Source organism: Gouania willdenowi, chromosome 7 (assembly GCF_900634775.1).
Source record: "Gouania willdenowi chromosome 7, fGouWil2.1, whole genome shotgun sequence".
In the NCBI taxonomy this organism is placed as follows: domain Eukaryota; kingdom Metazoa; phylum Chordata; class Actinopteri; order Blenniiformes; family Gobiesocidae; genus Gouania; species Gouania willdenowi.
Window position 1 is genome coordinate 38606676 of NC_041050.1, and position 14562 is coordinate 38621237.

Consider the following 14562-nt stretch of genomic DNA (forward strand, 5'->3'; position numbering starts at 1 on the left):
GTAGTAGCTGAATTGCACTTGTAGGAGTGACGTGCAGTCAGGGTCGGAACGGTAGGCAGTGCCTACCCAAGGGTGAATTGATATTTTGATTAATTGTTTTAATTATAACATAATGATATATTATTTATTTTTCCATTTCCAATAGCCTACAGTACCTATAAGTTTTGAAAGTGTCAGCATTTTGTGTTTCATAGCACAATTACTAAACAGCACTATTTCCTAGAACGGCTGCCCGTCCTCACTCCGCTGTCAGGCAGGAGGAGGCCACGCCCCCTCCCAAAAGCACACGGCTGCTCTGCCTCTGTTTCCCATAGCGTGTTTTTATGTGTTTGCGCAGTCAGTTCCCCAAGATGAAAACCATTGCGTCCAAAGGCAGCTCTCTACGCTGACTTTGGACGTAAACAGCGCTATGCTAAATGTTATACATAAGCTCACGGTGCATTAGTGAATGTGACCACTGCTGCTACATTCTCTCTCACTCTAGCTAGTGGGCGGGATAACACTACAGGCAGGATGACAGCGCTAGAGACGATAGAGAATTTTTTTTTGAGGAAAAACGACAGCTTTTAAAGATGAAGACCAACACCTGAGGTCTCGATTTGCTACGTGCCTACCCAACCCTAGTGGTCACGGCACGTCACTGACTTGTAGGTTTTTATCAGCATAAATACATAGTAAATGAAACAAATGTCTTGTCTAATCTAATGTTCATTTAAACTGTTCTTATGATTATTTTGTATGTAATAGTGTATTTCTATAGATATTGAGTCTGCTGCTGAGACATTCATTCAATCAAAAATCACTTGATGTTTTAATGTTTTTTTACATGATTATCTTTTTAATGACGTCCTTTCTGTTACAGACAAGGAGAGCTGAGGTAAAGGTAGCACTGCCTTGGGCCACAGTGTTTTAAGTGGGAGCCCCCTGCCTCTGTCATCATCAACATCTGTGACAAACACCTACAACATGACACATGTCCCCAAATAAATGATGGACAGTTGGTTGAAATGAAATATTGACAAATAAATGTATTTTGTCCAAATTGTTGTTACAGTTTTCATTTCTAATTTCTGGTTGATTAAAAACTAGCATTAGGAGGCCACAGTGCAGGGAGAGCTGCTAGCATTAAGGTGATGACATCATTCTGAAGGTAGAGATCAACGTTAAAACAGGCCAAAGCCATGTTAAAAAAGGACACTTTTTTTTTCGCCGGAACGAATCATGTCACTAAAGTCTCACTCTTGTCATTTTCTGAAACTTGGCAGCCCTGTGGTGTTATGTAAACATAGCATAGCTTTTGTTCAGCACTCACTCCCAGAACTCAATGATGGGCGAGCGAGCGGCAGCGAGCTGGGCACAGGTGAGGTTTCCGCTAACGGTGGTGTTAGCGTAGGAGGCGTTCTTGCAGTCGGGGGTGAGAGAAGACGCTGAGGCAGCTGGGAGAGTTCCACGGGTTCCCGCAGGACGACCACGGCAGCTCAGAGCGGAACGAGTGGATGAGGTAGTAAAAGCCCCAAGCTAGCACCATGATGTAGTAGGTGTTACAGAAGAAGACAATGACCATGGACGCAAAGCCTAGACCTGGAGGGACACACATCAGAAGATGCTTTTATTACAGGGGGTGGGGCCACAAGCATGTGATCTGAGGGTCATATGATCAACATTCATGTCAGCATTAGTATAACGACCAATTAGAGCATAATAGGAAAGAGTCTGGCTTTGTTTGAAATCGCATATTAATCTACTCTCCACTACATACTCAATGAGTATATACTGTATACTGTCTACTATATACTATAGTATGATGAGCGTTCACATTGACGTATACTTCCAAGTTTCCCAAGATGCATTTGGAACCTACAGCGTTAAAAACCTTGTTCACACTGAGGCTAAATATCTCTGTTGATTCTCCACCTTTACTTTGAAAATTCGGAAAACATTTGAAGTGAGAAAGTGACCAAGTAGAATATCAACATGTGCTCATTTCATCCATAAAACTCACGTAAACACATTTCATTCACACATTTCACACATTTTCAGAGACCCTCCATTGGGCTGCTGACTAAACTTCCTGTAAACTCAAAATAAGAGCCCTATTTATAAAAGAGTTCAAAAAACTAATGGAAGACAAGAAGAGATGCTTTTATTTTGAAAAGAGGATGTTTGTTTTTTAGCTTGAAGTTGGTCCCAGGACCATTTTACATTCCGCTTCCAATGCATCATGGGACGATTGAGTATGACTAGTGTTCCCACCATGCATACATCATGCAATGTCCCCTTATAGTATACATCAGACTTAGTATGAGTAGTATGTGAGTACGTGATTTTGAACACAACATAAGTCTGACATCAAAATGAGTATGTAGTGTATTCATGTTGTATAGTATGCAAATATTTAGTATGTGAGAAATACCCAGATGTATACTGAAAAGACCTGAGCATGTTTTACACACATTCCTGAAAGGTTCAACCTCTTCTCAAACTTATATTCTGTAACATTTTGCCTTTTTAAAATAAAACAAATTGGGGTTGTTGTTAATCTTGAATAAAATGGTTGCCAGGTTGGAATCCTGAAAAGCAGGAATTGTTCTTAAAACAAACATTGAATTCAGTGCTAACTTCTCTGTGGCTGATTATTCAGGAATTCAGGTGTTAAACGGCGGCCATATTGAATATTTCAGATGTCTCACAGTCTGTTTCATCATCAAATTAACCATTGTTGGTCTTATCTGCTCCATGTGTCTGTGCTGTCGGTTTTCCTCAGGCTTCAGTGAGTTTCACACTTGCTTGGAACTATAAATGTGGCTTTTTATGACGTTATTAACTCAGTCTGTCCTTGACCTCACAGACATTAAAGAGCGTCCGTCCTCCATCCTGCACATATCTCAGACGTCGTATCTCAGACGTCGTATCTCAGACGTCGTATCTCAGACGTCGTATCTCAGACGTCGTATCTCAGACGTCGTATCTCAGACGTCGTATCTCAGACGTCGTATCTCAGACATCTGACAGAGTTCAGCTCATAAACATCCAGTCTTTGTGTGTCAGTTTGAGGATCTTATATGATCTGTCATCAGTCTGATGGAGGTTTATATAATTATAAAACACATCAAGTGTTTCAGGTCAGAGATGAACCTTTGTCTTTAATTAGACCACATACTGATTGACACACACACACACACACACACACAAGGTTGAAAAAGCAGTTTGTGATATTACTGATAAAATACTAACAGTACTTTAATGTCTGTCTGTTTTTTCCTGTTTTGCATTTCAATAAACAATAATTTCCACAAATAAAGTTTATAACAAAAAACTTGGATAATGGTTGTTTGTTTTGTCCAATGAAGCTGTTATAAACAGTGCCTGCCCTTCAAAATAAAAGCTCATACTTTTCATTTTTCGTAGATTTGATTTGTTTTGAAAGGATTTTTTTCACTTGCTGAGTGTGTGTGCACGTGCGCGTGTGTGTGTGTACCTTTAAAAAGTGGGGCGATGTTCCACACGTTGATGCTCCCAGCCTTCATAAACTGACCCAGCGCGATCTCCAGGAAGAAGATGGGAATCCCCTCCCACAAACACGATGAGCAGGTAAGGAATCAGGAAGACACCTGAGGGCAAACACACACACACACACACATACACACACGTCAACAACAACAACACAAAGACTACCAGAGGAGATAAAACACAAAACACACTACACCAGTGGTTCTCTAAGTCCTTGCTTATGTTTGACCACTACATTTGGATCAGAATTCATGTGTAAAAACATATAAATCATAATAATGGAATGAATGAGTTCTAACACACATTATGAATAATTTCATTGTATAAACTAGGCAAGACCTGCATTTGCAAGGCGAATACCTATTTGGCAATTGAAAATTGAAAAAAATGGCAAAAATGACAACCTGTATTTGGATTTGTTTACAAGTTGAGGTCATTGAAGTCTCCCTTTGTTCACTTTTCTGAGGAGTCCTGACCTTAAATATGACCTTTGACCTTCACTCAAGGTCACACATTGAAAGAAAATGTTGTTCAATGGTACCAGCGGCCAAGTTGTAGGAAAAAAATTATATATATATTATTTTTGTGACGTCATGAACTTTGACCCCTACTGGTCTTTTTACTGGTACAGCTTCAGTCCAATGAAATAAAATACTCCACTTGAGATGAGCTTATATGATTAAATATTCGTAGAGATATGGAAAATTTTGGTTTTTGACACTTGACGTGACCTTGACGGTGACCTTGACAGTGACCTTGACAATTTGGCTTTAAAAAAGATCGACTGCACATCCTTGACATTCCCCTATGAGATGACATATGTGGCATTAGTGCTGCATTAATAGCCTAGGAGGAATTCTAGGACAAAGGCAGTGACGTGCCGTCAGGGTAGGCAAGGTAGGCAGTGCCTACCCAAGGGTGAATTGATATTTTGATTATTTGTTTTAATTATAATATGATAGAAATTATTTATTTTTCCATTTCCAATAAACTACAGTAGCTATAAGTTTGAAAGTGTCCGCATTTTGTGCGTTTCATAGCCCAATTACTAAACAGCTGCACAGTCTCACTCTGCTGTAAGGCAGAGGGAGGCCACGCCCCCTCCAAAAGGGACGTTGCTCTTCTGCCTCCGTTCTCATTGCGTGTTTTTACGTGTTTGATCATGCGCAGTCAGGTCCCCAAGATGACAACCATTTACGTCCAAAGGCAGCGTAGTAGAGAGCTGCCTTTGGACGTAACCGCGCTATGCTAAATGCTATACGTAAGTTCACAGTACATTAGTGAATAGATGCCATGTGATCTCTGCTGCTATGTTCTCTAGCTAGTGGGTGGGATGACACTACAGCAGGATGACAGCGCTAGAGACGATAGAGAGAACTTTATTTTGAGGAAAAACGACAGCTTTTAAAAGATGGAGACCAACACCTGAGCTACCAGAGCTCCAGTAAAGGTAAGGTCAAGAACATGTTTCATACTTTTCACAGTGAATGGAACAAAAGGAAGGATTGACTTTGTGGATGCTCCTCACTGAGGCTGTTCTGAGTTGTTGTTGTTGTCATTTTCTCCGTGTTTCTGTGTTTCCAACACAAACAACAGATGTGCTGCCGTGTCATGAGATATATGTCATTGGGAGAGTATGGAGGCTATATTAAATAATTGTTTATGTTCTTTAATGGTGTTTATGATGCTGATTTTGTTAGATGGATAAATACTTGTTCATGTGGATCTTGTTGGGTTTTTCTTTCTTATTATGAATTTTATATTTTGATAAGCGCATTGAGATGACTTTGTTGGAAATTCCTATATACAAATATTGCAATGAATTAACACTTGCCAACAGAAACATATGAAATTGTCACTGGTGGTCTCGATTTGCAACGTGCCTACCCAACCCTAGTGGTCACGGCACGTCACTGGACAAAGGTGTTGTGAAGAAAAATAATAAGAACATCTACAGCATTTAGTGCTTCCTGAATACATTTATTTCTATAGTTTTTATTATTTTCAACACTGACTCTTGTAATTCAGTTCATTTTCTAATCAAAATCATTTCATCATCATTGTTATTGATTATCTTTTTTTAACAAAAAATAAACATTAGAAAACCCAAATTTTGCTTTCATTTGTACCCTCTGTAGTGCCATCATGTACCACTAAGGGTACACATACCCCCATTTGACAAACATCGCAATACATAACATGACACACAAGAAAACAACCCCAAACAAACACAAAAACACAGAATAATCAAAGACAGATGAGCTCAAACTATTTATGAAATTGTTTTATTTTTTAATTTGAAAAATAAATAAACTTCATAATGAAATTACTTTTTAATTTCACTTTTTGTGTGGTATTATTAACAAAGCTTTTATAAAACATTGGCATTATGTTATTGACATAATGCCAATGTTATGTACATACACATTATTATTATTATTATTATTATTATTATTGTTATTATTATTATTATTATTATTATTATTATTATTATTATTATTATTACCTTTATGAAATCAATATTTTGGCCTTTGAATGATTAATAATGTGTGAGGAACGCTGTGGGACCGGAGTCTGGGAACAAACAGAGATGTACGTGTACGTGTGTGTGAGTACGTGTGTATGTGTGTGTGTGTACGTGTGTTACATAACACCACATCCCACTGAGCACAAAGTCACGACGTCCATCAGAGCCGCCGCACTCTTAAAGGAACAGTAACACATTTTCACTGAGCAGTCAGGCCTGAAAAATGTACTGCAGTCCTCAATGTCACACACACACACACACACACACACACACACACAAGCAATGTGCCTGCAGCTGATGCAGCGCAGAGAGCAACCAGAGCATCATTGATGATGCAACCTGCAGACTGTACACACTGTAATGCCGTTAGTCCGATGATGGGATTACAGAGTGTGATGGTCTCCTCACAGTCAACACTCCAACACACACATTAACAGACTGTGATAAGCTCTCTCTCTTTTTCTCTCTCTCACACACACACACAACACAACACACAACACACACACACACGCACACACACACACACACACACACACACACACACACACACACACACACACACACACACACACACACACACACACACACACACACACACACACACACACTTCACACACTTCACACACTTTTTAAAATAATTTTGTGATGAATGGTCAGCTTTTTAGAAGCTGTAGAATTCTGCAGGACATCAGAAATGTCCTTGTTTTGTGTGTGTGTGTGTGTGTGTGTGCGTGTGTGTGTGTGTGTGTTGTCACTAAAATGTCCTCAAATGTCATGAAAACCCGAGCACACTTTTTTTTCAACAATGCTGTCTACACATACAGTACATACATTAAAATTTTAATTTGTACGTTGAGAACGACTCATCCTCTTTCTGTAAACTAGTTTACATCGACATCTTTAACTTTTACTGTTTTTTTTTTTTTTTTTAGAGCAACCAAAAGCGGCACAAGTTGTTATTATGACTGAAAATGATGCTGAATGATCTAAAAGTTATTAAAAGATAGAAAATAGCTGCTAAATGATCTAAACATCAGGCTGAATGTATCACTCCAATAGAAAACTATAGGTTATTTATATAACCCCCAGTTCTCTGAGTAATATGAGTGAGAAGTCTCACTATGGGAAATATGCCCCCTGCGTCATATCCAGAAGTCCTTTCTCATTCCACCAACCTGATTGGCCGATGAAAGATGTATTCATCTGCCGCCGCTAGTCCCACCTACTATAGGTAGGGCAGGTGGAGAATACATTGCATTCTTTCAGCTCTTCTCGCTCTGGAAGCTTTCATCGCAGCAGCTCAACCGTCCACAGGTGACCCTATTTGGATTCTGCTGCCGGGCCGTGTTTGTGTATCCTTTCAGCCTGAAATTTGATGGTGTGCAGTGCCTTCCTTGCCCCCACGCTCGGGAAATTACACTGCGCCTGCTGGCTTGACCTGGAGAACCTGTCGGAAGGAGGTGAAAGAAGACATCCTGGTCTTGCCCGTCATCCCAGAAGGAGTCTTCGGCTCAGTGCTGGCCTCCATGCAGAGGTGCTGCAAGGCCAAAAGAAGGATGATGAAGCTTTTCTGCCTTTTCCTCCAAGGAAGGCTCCGATCATGTCTCCTCCTGCTCGCCGCAAGGCTTTCCCAACTCCTCGGGGTGCTCAGTTTAGGGGCCCCTAAACTTCCAACACCGCGGCCCGCCCCAACCATCAGGAAATGGTTCCTACCAACTGGCCCAGAAAGCCCACAGCCCCGACTGCAGCTGCATCGGCTCCGCCCGCGCACCCCCACCCAGGCCAAAAGGAAGAAGAGGGACACCTGTCGGTGCTGCTGGACGTTCCCCATTCACCAGCCCCGCCTGTTCTGTTCCGTTGTGTGCTCCCCTGGGTCCCCCGCAGCCCTGCCCATCGCCACCGCGGCCTGTTCCAATGGCTGCCAGGAGGGAGGGACTGTTTACCGCAGTGGTTCCGGCTGTTGCCCCCCAAGATGTGAAATTAGCAAAAAAGCTGCTAAATGATCTAAAAATCAGGCTGAATGTTTCGCTCCAATAGAAAACAATGGGATGTTTACAGGCAGTGGGGCCGTGTTGTGACATCATCAATCACGTGATTTCAAGATGGAGGAACACAGGCTCTAAAACTGTAAAGTAGTCCTGTTTTTAAAAGTTAATAAAATGAATATGGTGCAAAATAATGTGTTTTGTTAGACATAGTCCCACTAATGACATTTAGAAAATTTAAGGACAGATGTGTAAAAAAACTGTGGAGGGTCCCTTTAACGTTTCATCTGTCACTAAATGAGCTCTTTCCGATCACTAATGTATATTTTTTAACAGCTTTGATCTCTCTCTCTCTCCATAGTTTTACAGAATGTTTTGTTAAAATGTGATATTAGTCCTGACATCACATATTACAACAATACAGTTTACCTTCATCCATTGACCCGTTAGTTACTGATTTAATGATACATTAAGGACACTGCTGATGAAGTGCACTAATAGGAACTAAAACAATAAATAATATTCAAAAGTAACAATAAAGCAATTAAAATTGAGGCTTAAATACTTCACAGGTAAAATTCCAGACACCAAGGGTTATTGCCTTAGATCTCTTTAAAGTCCGTTGTAAAGCAAATTCTGCCGTTTTCTTCTAAACACATTAAATAGTTAAATATATTCCTTAAAACATGTAAAAAGCCATTTATAATGTAATGGTGGAGCTAGGCTTCAAAAAGCTGCGTTACGTAACAGAGCCATTATTAGCATTAACCCGACCCTGCTGCTGAAGCACACCAAAACTTCCGCGAGCGCAATTCGACCCCATAGCCAAAAACAAACACATCTTCAGACTCAGAGGAATCAAACGCGTCCGTTGGTGCCACATTTCCATGAAATTCGCACTTTTTTTTGCACCGTGATTGTGTGTTTTGCTTCTAGCGGCTGCAGTTCCAAATCTATCCGGGAGATTATACATATATTCAGACTCGGACAGAGCAGAACTTTCCGCTGACACCTTGTTGGCCCTATCCGAGTCCTTTTGAAAACCAGTATCAATGCTGGAACCACTTTTGTCCCATAGACACCAGTAACGAGGCGGCGGCCCTTCCCGCGTGTTGGCGTGGTTCCAGCGCCTCTAACTGACACGCCCCCCAACAGTTCAGAGCAGAGAGAAGTGATTTTGAGATCTGATTTTATATACTTAGCAATTTTTTTCATCTTTCAAATTTGGCTTGGTGGTCAATGACATGTTTCTGTGATGTGACAAACTCATAACACACATTTTATTTCTGTTTTACACGGACTTGAATGTCTTTCCAACAGTTCAAAGCTTCCTGGATGTGAATGTGAGGAATTTTATGGTTATTTCCAGAATAAGATAGGACCATTAGATCTGGTATTTGCCAACAAAACCAGAAAGTGCACTTTACTCCAAACTGTGCAAATATGAATGTCAACCTGGACTGTTTGACCTGTTGATGTTGAATCGTATCGTGTGGGTTCCTGTCAATCACTTCTTTTCCCTCTTGTCATAATAACTCACCAATAGATAGTTTAAGAACAATTTATAACCTCCCATTTTAAGCAAAATTCTAGTGGAAGCAGTTTTTATTCAGCTGAGTGTCTTTTAAACACATTATTTTTATTTTTTTATTATTTCACCTTGTCTGCACACTGCTGTCAAAGGTCAACACTACAAGAAGTGCAATCATTATGAGACAACAATGCATATTATGTTATTGCAATGAAATAAATTATTTTATTGTAGTGCTTAAAAAAATAAATAAAATAAACACATTAAAATGGTTGGTGTTGATGTTAGGAAAATCTCAGCCCTGAGACAGATAAGCTTTTAATAATAATAATAATAATAAATAATAATAATAATAATAATAATAACAATACAATAATAACAATAAATCAATAAGCATCTGCTGCTGCTTTCAATGTAAAATAATTTCTAAATTCACTTTCCCTCTTAATTATTTCAATCTTGATTTATTTCTCCAGTTATATTTCTTGTTGGGTTATTTAATGCAAATTGATAATTCCAGTTTGAGATTGTTAGATTTTTTTGTTTGTATTAAATTTCATTTATTTCCTTATTCTTGTTTTGTTTGATTTCATTTTTTTTCTATCATAGTTTATTGATCTTATTTAATCTAGTATTTATTGATTTGATTAAATAATATTTATCTTATAAACATTCAGTTTGAAAATAAATTGATGATGATGCTGATGATGATGATGATGATGATGATGGTGATGATGATGATGATGATGGTGATGATGGTGATGGTGATGATAATGGTGATGATGATGATGATGATGATGATGTGATGATGATGATGATGGTGATGGTGATGGTGATGGTTGATGGTGATGATGATGATGGTGATGATGGTGATGATGGTGATGATGGTGATGATGATGATGATGATGATGATGAGCTCTGTCACTGCTAAGCCCACTGGACTTAGCCCGGATTAGCAGCTTAGCTCGCGAAGAGGCCAACGTAGCCGCGGCTCTATTCTGTCAGCACATGTTCCACAGAGAGGCTGCACCAGCTCCTCCGGCTGAGCCTCGTTCACCCACAGCTGCCCCAACCCAAGGGTCAGCAACACACACACACACACGTTCTACAGATTCTAAAAAAATCATGTGTGAAGTGTGTGTGTTTGTGTGTTTCCCACTGAGTGACTGAATGTGTAACAAACACACGTAGTTTAACACACTCAGTGGTCCATCAAACTCAGTGTTATACTGCGGTCCCCACAAATCACACAAACCCAGAAAATGCAAATATCACCCAGTGTGTGTGTGGAGGGGGGGGGGGGGGATTTGACGCTGATGATGTCACAGCAGAGTCCTGATTTAGTGACATTAATTGGCATGACCTGCTGTGATTGGCTGAGGGCCCGGACAGTGAGTCTCTGCTTTCATGTCACACACACACACACACACACACACACACACACCCACACACACACACACACACACACTGAGTGAGAAAACTTCTGACCTTCATTTAAAGGATATAAATCTTTGCTGAAGTGTTTTTCTCTTTTATTGTGATGAAAGTCCTGACCTTTCAGCTTCCTTCTGTGTGTAAAGGTTTCCTCTCACATTTTTCACCTTCACATTAATCAGCTTCAGAAACACATTTCTTCCTCCTCCTCACTCTGTGTTTAAACTCTCTACACTCTCTTTGACACACACTAAATACAAAGTGTGTGTGGTTCTTTGTATATTTTGCAAAGCTGTATTTTTTCTTAAATTCCGATACTTTTTAAAATTTGAATTACAGCATTTTTAAATGACTTCATTTCATTTTGGTGGAGTCTGTGCCGACGTTAGCAGGATGTACCCCGCCCCAGACACCATAAACGAGCACAAAGCCTTAGTAGTAAGTAATGAAAACAGGAGAGGAGGAAGAGAAAAACAAAAAGAGGAAGTACAGAAAAAAAGAAGCAAGGAAAAAGAAGAGGAAAACAAGAGAGGATGTAAGGGAAATAGGAGAGGAAGTAAGGAAACAAAAAAGGAAGTAAGAAACAGGAGGAGGAAACAAGAGAGGAAGTAAGGACAAAGAAGAGGAAAACAGAGAGGATATAAGGAAACAAGAGAGGATGTAAGGAAGCAGGAGATGAAACAGAAGAGGAAGTAAGTAAAGAAGCAAGGAAAAGGGAGGGAAGTGAGGAGACAGAAGAGGAAACAAGAGTTTAAGTAAAGAAACAGAAGAGGAAACAAGAGGGATTTAAGGAAACAGGATGATGAAACAGAATAGGAAGTAAGGAAACAAAAAAGTAAACAAGAAAGATCTACGGAAACAGGAGAGGAAACAGAAGAGGGAAGTAAGTAAACAGGCAAGGAAACAGGAGAGGGAGTGAGGAAGCAGTTGATGTGGTTGTATGAAGTAGATTAACAGATTACAGAAGCTTTAAGATGATGATTGTCACACAAATGGACACGCCCACTTTAACTATGTGTGTGTGTTCATAATCATTGTATACACAGTTTATAGAATAATATTTTATTTTTTAAAAGTTAATCATAATGAATTTGGAACCTTCTGCATCAATGAGTCTCTGAACACACACACACACACCACACACACACACACACACACACACACACACAGCTGCTGCTGTCACTCTTTTACATGTGCTTCTTTTTTACTGCAATATAAACTCGAGGGCCCCGCCCCTTCCTCCCACCTGTCACACATGTAATACAATAACACACACATACAAGGTCCTTGAACGCACCGCTGTGATACACTTATGTCCTGTATATATTGTATAGCTATTGAATAGTGATCATCCTAAACAAATCACTTCATAGTTTTTTTTAATTTAAAGCCAGAAACTAAGTAACTTAAGCTTAGCGCTCCCCCTAAAGGTTCCTTTTGGTTATGTTACTGTCATAAACACTCTGCACCCCCACCCCTGCCCCACCCCACCCCACTTGCTCTCCCAAGACGGTAAGCAAACCAATCAATGAAAAATCCTAATCTAACAGTGACACTAAGGGTGCTTTCACACATATAGTCCATGTGACCATGTGAACAGTCTGAGAAAGAGAGACAAGTTAAAATAAATGATCTGTCAGTTTTACGGCAGGGAGTGTGAAAACGTGTATGTGTATGTTTGTTTGTGTGCTGACAAAGCAGCTCTGAAAATAGATGGATGGTGGATGGATAGATAGATTATTGATATTTGTGTGTGTGCTGCCTGATGCAGCACTGGGTTGTGTGTGTGCGCTTGCCTGTTGCCGTGACGACAGTGTGTGTTGCTGCTGAGCTGTCACTGCATGGAGTTGTGCCGTTCCTCGGACAAAGGTCTTCTCTGCCTTTTTTTTGCTGGCTCCGCCATAATATAAGTTTGAGTAAAGTTAATTACTGTAGTAGACAACCGTGTGTCATAATCTAGCTTTAGTTTGTATTGAGCTGTCGTAAAGCAGTACGTCTTGACATCGGGTCGGAGGCAGGAAAGTTGCAAGTGTTGTTTTCTGAACAGAGACAGCAGGGGGGGGGGATAAAGATCATCAATCACCCCATAAAGACTTGTATTACCCTCACAGGGACTACGAGAAGGATTTATTGAGGTGAAAAAGTTACTTAGTTCTGCTTTAAATTGTATTTATGATTATTATTATAAGTATTAATGAACACCTTCCAACCCTCTCACTCCTTTCATGGTCGCAGGTTCTTCTGGTGTTTATAAATACATTATTTACTTTATAGTTTACTTTTTAGTTTTTATCATAAATGAACAAATTTAATGTTTATTTGTTCAAATTGATAGTTTACGTTAAAGACGTGTTTTTACTGAACATTTACGCACACGCTGAACGTTTTTAGCTTCACGTGTGCGTAAATGTTTCCAAGGAGATAAAAACATGGTAAAGATTAAGAATACATTTGAGATCCATAAAATCAAGATGAAACTTTTTGGAACCTGCGAGGCTGGCTCTCCACATTAATGGGCGGAGCCTACAGACCCGTTGTGGGCGTAGCCTGACTCACCCTCCTCCATTTTTGTAGCACAGATACGGGAACCTCCACACGTTCCCGAGGCCGACGGCGAATCCCACACAGGACATGATGAAGTCCATCTGCCGCGTCCACGTCTCACGCTCCTGGTACACAGGCCCTGCCCCGTTGGCCACGCCCATCACACCTTTCCTATCAGGCACAGGACAAGCCCCGCCCACCATGGTAGCAGCGCCCGATGCAGAGGGAACCGAACCATCAACGCCATTGGACAGAGGAGATTTCTTCACCTCCTCAAGAACCACCGAAGAACAGCAGAGAACCTGGTCCTTCTCCATCAGGAACCAACAGAAGAACCAGAACCAGGAGGAACCAACAGAATAATTGACAGAAGAACTAAAAAAAAAACAAAAAACAGAAAAACTAACAGAAGAAGCACCACAAGATTGACAAAAGATCCAAGAGGAACCAACAGAAGAACCTACAGGAGAATTGACAGAAGAACTGACAGAAGAACCAACAGGAGAATTGAAGGAAGAATCAGGAGGAACCAACAGAAGAACCAACAGAAGAATTAAAAAAAGAACTCGGAGGAAGGGGTCAGGAACCAGACTTTTGAGTTCTGTTTCAGTCTCTGCTGCTCTTTAATGTTAAAAGTCAGAAAAAAGGACCAGAAACCAGTCCAAACTGATCCAGAACCAGTGAAGATGTTCAGTCAGAGTCTAATTCACTTCTTTAAATAACAGTGGGAAGAACAAGTGAGTCTGCAGCTCCACAGGGGGGAGAGGACCGAGGAGAACCGAGCGACGACCTTCAGAAACAATCCACGAAGCACTTAAAAGAGAGTCTGAAGAATCGCATAGAGCCGATCAGCGCGGAGCTCTGAGCCGGGCGGAGGAGCTTCGGAGCCGGGCAGAGGTGGAGGAGCGTCTCGCTGCGGTCCCAGAGGTCTTGGAGCTCAGAGCGGCTTTAAGTCCTTCTGCTGTCCGTAAATCACTGAGCGTGTGTGTGCGTGTGTGTGCGTGTGTCCGAGGATTTAAAGATCCAGCCGT

General features: G+C 40.6%; 1 protein-coding gene across 1 annotated transcript in view; it reads right to left on the reverse strand.

Moving 5' to 3' along the window:
- slc6a8 (solute carrier family 6 member 8) overlaps positions 1–14562 on the reverse strand; it is a 23173-nt gene extending 8611 nt beyond the window's left edge. The window contains 5 exon segments of the mRNA XM_028452177.1: positions 1313–1413; positions 1415–1581; positions 3479–3610; positions 13544–13906; positions 13996–14562. Coding sequence (XP_028307978.1) covers positions 1313–1413; positions 1415–1581; positions 3479–3527 — 317 coding nt within the window. The 5' untranslated portion in view covers positions 3528–3610; positions 13544–13906; positions 13996–14562.